Source organism: Octopus bimaculoides, chromosome 17, assembly GCF_001194135.2.
Source record: "Octopus bimaculoides isolate UCB-OBI-ISO-001 chromosome 17, ASM119413v2, whole genome shotgun sequence".
In the NCBI taxonomy this organism is placed as follows: Eukaryota; Metazoa; Mollusca; class Cephalopoda; order Octopoda; family Octopodidae; genus Octopus; species Octopus bimaculoides.
The window spans coordinates 33,572,108-33,576,860 of record NC_068997.1 but is presented as its reverse complement, the minus strand read 5'-3'; the positions used below and the strand labels follow the sequence as shown (position 1 = coordinate 33,576,860).

The following is a 4,753-nucleotide window of genomic DNA, read 5'->3' as shown; positions in this document are numbered from 1 at the left end:
ATATATATATAAAATATAATGTGTCTTGAATGGCACAGCAATGCCAGGCCAAGTTTGCAACCGTTAGGGATTATACTGCATTGCTGTGCCATTCAAGACACATTATATTTTACAAACAATACACAATGCTCCAAGCAAACTACAATACTCTCCTATATATATATGTATGTATGTATGTATTGGTTCAATCCATAAATAATGCGGTTTTTTATACTTCTAATTTTCAAGATTAAGATAAACAAAATTCTTTTTTAATCATTTTCTACAATGCTCATCCAGCTATCTCGTAAACTTGCAAGGTCCTTCTTCCAAAATTCACTTGTCCATGACGAAAAATACTCCTCCAGTACTGTTCTGACTTCGTCTACAGAATTCATATTTTTTCCATACAAATGATTTTGAAGACTGTGAAATAAATGATAATCAGATGGGGCAATGTCCAGTGAATATGGTGGGTGGGGCATCGTTTCCCATTCAAACTGCTCCAGCCTTTGGAATGTCATCTTCATTGTATGTGGCCAAGCATTATCCTGATGGAATAACACCTTTCATCTTGAAACCAAAGATGGTCACTTTTTGATCTTGCACTGACTTAAGCTTTGTTACCATTTGGTTTGTAACCCTTTGTTATTGTTTGGTTTATGTTTAAAAGTTTAAAGTGGACTAAACCTTTCATATCCCATCAAACAGACAACAACACCTTACGTAGATGTTTTAGCCTGGAGTGCTGGTGTTTCTCTTTTCCCTACCCACTGTCTTTGGTGCTTGACATTTTTATAGAGAACCCATTTCTTGCCACCAGTCACTATTCAGTCCAAAACAGGTTCATTTGTGGGACATGACAGCAAAGAAGAGCACACATTCACTCTCTGTGTGATTAGACTTGAAAAGTTCATGAGGAACCCATTGACCCAATTTGCTGACTTTTCTGATGGCATTCAGGTATCGATGAATGGTTGAATGACCAAATCCAAGCTTCAACAGTTACAACAGGATTTTGTTCCACCAGGGTTTGCAGGACATCCTCATCGAGCTCTACAGATCATCCAGATGAGGCTCGTCTTCTAGGTTGTAGTTTCTGGGTTGGAATTACTGGAACCACCATTGACATTGGTTTATGCTTATTGTCCTATCCCCATATACTGCAGTAATATTCCTCACACTTTCCATTGCGTCATTGACTTTATTGAACTCATAAAGCAAAATATGCTGGATATACTCCCTTGTTACTTCCATGATAGCTTTGAAAAAATAGCTGCTAAAATCGAACTGCACTCTTCAAAACTTGTACTAAGAATAAGGACAAAATTAAAATTTCTACCTGCTTTTATAGCAAGTTGATGCAGGTAGTTTATCCTGTCCTCCTCTGACTTTTAGTTCATGCAGCTGAAAAAACTGCATTATTTGAGATGACCTAATATATATTATGCCCAGGAGACCCTCTTGAGGTTGTAGATAGTTTCTGCTACCTAGGTGACCAAATTAGCGGAAGTCATGCATAGACTAGAGAGAAATGAAGGCAGTATGTGCCATTGGATGTGCCACATCAGTATACATGTATGACAAAGCGCAAACATATTCATAAAAAAGTTGGGCATAAGAGTACTGTGTTCCACCTACATGTAACAAGAAAACTTTTTACACATCCTGCCCCAACAAACCAAACTATATCTTCTCTTTTCCTCACATTTCCTCTTTCAAGCATTATCCTTATTTCTCACTCCTCAGTCCTGTTCTCACAGCTCTGCTCACTGTATCATTGCTATCAAGTAGCCTTCCACCCTCTCTATATACCCAGGTTTTCACCACTCACTGCATCCCCCACCCCCACTCTCTACTCATGCTTCTTTGGCAATACCCTGCCATCTATATTATGACCACCATACCTCCAGGGTATGCCCTGGCACTTGCCACCATCTATCTTTTGCTTCTTTTACTCTACCATCCCATTTATATTCTGATCCCCATACCTTGTGAGTATGCCCAGCACTTTGCCACCATCTCTCTCCTGCACTCTTATCTACTCCCACTCTCTCACTCCTCCTTCTCTTCCCTCAGGCTGGGTAATCACACATCTCCTTTACAACAGCACACCTGTTTTTGTCCCCCCCCACTCTCTCTCCCATGGCCAGGTAACCATGTACTTCCTCTACAACAAGACACCTATTTCTGCCTCTCTGTCTCACTATAACCTTTCATTATCTGACATAAGACCACCTCCTTCAATGTTCCCCTCCCTTCTCAAAGGATCTTTGTTTTGCAAGTTACTTGGTGACCCTACCAGTGCTGATGCCACGTAAAAAGCATCCATTCTATACTGTAAAGTGTTTGGCATTTGGAAGGGCATCCAGCTGTAAAAACCATGCCAAAACTGACCTTGCCTGTGCTTGTGCCATGTAAAAAGCACTCAGTCCATGGTGATTGGTATTAGGAAGGGCATCCAGCCATTAAAACCATACCAAAACAGACACAGAAGTCTGGTGCAGGAAAGAAAGATCCTGGTCTATTAGGAATTACCACTAAGATGTCTTAAATATCTAGTGGTGACAAGGATCTGGCATATAAGCATGATAGTTGTAAATGAGTGTCACAGTAATGCAAGCAGTGTCCTTCGTTCCCAGAATTCTTAGAAAGCATGTTTGGTCATGAAGAAATATTACTTTATCTGGAAACAAGTGAAGGTTGGCAACAGAAAGGGAAACCAACCATAAAGATATGCCTTAACAAATTCTGAACAACCCATGCAAACATGTAAAAGGGGACATTCAAACAATTAATGTCAGTCTTAGCATACGTAGGACAATTAGATAAGCAATAGGATTGTATTGAGCTCCAATGTCTGCTTTTGCATTGTTTCTATGGCTGGGTGCCTTTCCTTATGCCAATCTCTTTGCAGAGTGTACTGGGTGTTTTTTCATGGCATCGGAGCTAATGAAGTCACTATGTAACTTGTAAGATTTAAAAAATGGCTCCTAGACCAAATAGGTGTGTAGTTGAGAATGGGGTGTCTTTATGCCAAGTTTTATGGAGCTACATTATGACAGAGGGACAGAAATAGGTATCTTGCCGTAGGCAAGATACATAGTTACCCTGCATTATATAAAGATGAGTGGAAAAAGCTGGAAATAGCTGGAAAAAGCTGGAAATGGCTTTGACTGTCTTCCATTTTGTCTTAGCATTCCATTTACAAAAGTATTTTCTATGCACTCAATAAATGGCAATGCATTTTTAGGTGCACTTTTTTTTTCAAGCATTGCAGTCCTATTGGTACAACAGCAACTGGCAGAAAAGCCAAAGCATTCACTTTTTGACAGAATAAAGAAAAGTCTATATCATTATTATAAAAATTTACAAGTCCCAATTGCTGAATTTTTCTCCCAAGTCAATTGGCAGAAATGGAAAAAAACAGAAATGCACAGCACTGTCACCAAAAACATGTAAAAATGCATTTTGAACTGCCAGTTCAAAGTCTATGCTCACCTCAGTTATGTCATTTTCAATTCCATGAACTTCCATCCCTTCAACAAGAGCATATAACATTTTAACATAAATTTCTTCCGACTTCCCTGGTAGCAATACAAAAACAAGAGGATGTATTTCACTGTGGATTTTGGCATGAATTGTATATATTTGGGAAAAGATGTTGGGACATGTTTCAAAAATTCCATCACCAAACCAGTGTTTTGATGAACCTAGCTTTTGCAAGGATGGTGGTGCTGCAAAAAATCAAAATTCTTTCTTGATCATCTTCTCCAGTATCATGTACTGGCCAATTTTCTCCTCTCATGGTTATCCTAAATCTGCCTTGAACATCTACATCAGCCAATGATGTTGGAAGCTTGGGCAGCTGTTTATTTCTTACTTTTCGAATATTTTGAGTGATGCAAGCACTGGTAGGAAGCAGTGGTTGGGAACCTTTTGGAACCTCACTAATTGCATCAAATTATTCCTGCAGGTTTTTCTGATGTTGTAAGAGCTTTTTCATTAATTTTGTTTAATGCTTGGAACACATGCACTTTTTCACTACCACCCACATGGTTGTGTTCTGAAGTCTTCATAACTTTATGATTTCTGCTTAAGATAAAATGGGTGGGACACTTTCGATCTGCACATCACCAATAAGTAGCACTTTTAGCTGAGTTATTCTTCATATAATAGTAGCCATTATAGCAAAGTTTATCTTTTCCCTGAGTTGTTTTCATGAAATGTATAGTACTTTCCATGTTGGGGTTTAATCTGTAACTAAAATACAAAGAATGAATAATAAGCTTTACAACTCAAAAATAGAAATATATCTAAAAGACTTAAAGAGGAAACTGAAATCTATGTAGTTAGTGTCATAAAACAAAGAAGTCATTATGCCAAAATAATCATCAGGTGATAGTTCTTTGTACAAAAAGGATTATTAGGAAACTGAAATTTATCCAGTTAGTGTCATAAAACAAACAAGTCATTATACCAAAATAATCATTAGGTGATAGTTCTTTGTACAAAAAGGATTATTAGAATATAGTTATTTAGAGCTTTTTACATTTTTTTTTTTTTGAGATTCTATAAGCAAAATAGTTATTAGACCAAAGTGAGTTTAGACATAAATGTATTTATACTAAAGGGCATTTAGACAAAAATGCCTTTAGACACAAAAATCACTTTAGACCAAAGTTCTTTAGACCATAGCGCATTAGACCGAAGTGTTTTAGATGAAAAGTCCTAGATCCATATATATATATATATATATATATATATATATATA

At 37.4% G+C, this 4,753-nt stretch overlaps 1 protein-coding gene across 1 annotated transcript in view; it reads right to left on the bottom strand.

The window, feature by feature from the left end:
- LOC128249718 (uncharacterized) overlaps window positions 1-4,753 on the bottom strand; it is a 21,579-nt gene that overhangs the window by 14,980 nt on the left and 1,846 nt on the right. Inside the window, exon 2 of the mRNA XM_052974150.1 lies at window positions 3,481-3,716. Within this exon, the coding sequence (XP_052830110.1) occupies window positions 3,481-3,716 (236 nt within the window). The remainder of the gene's footprint in view (window positions 1-3,480; window positions 3,717-4,753) is intronic.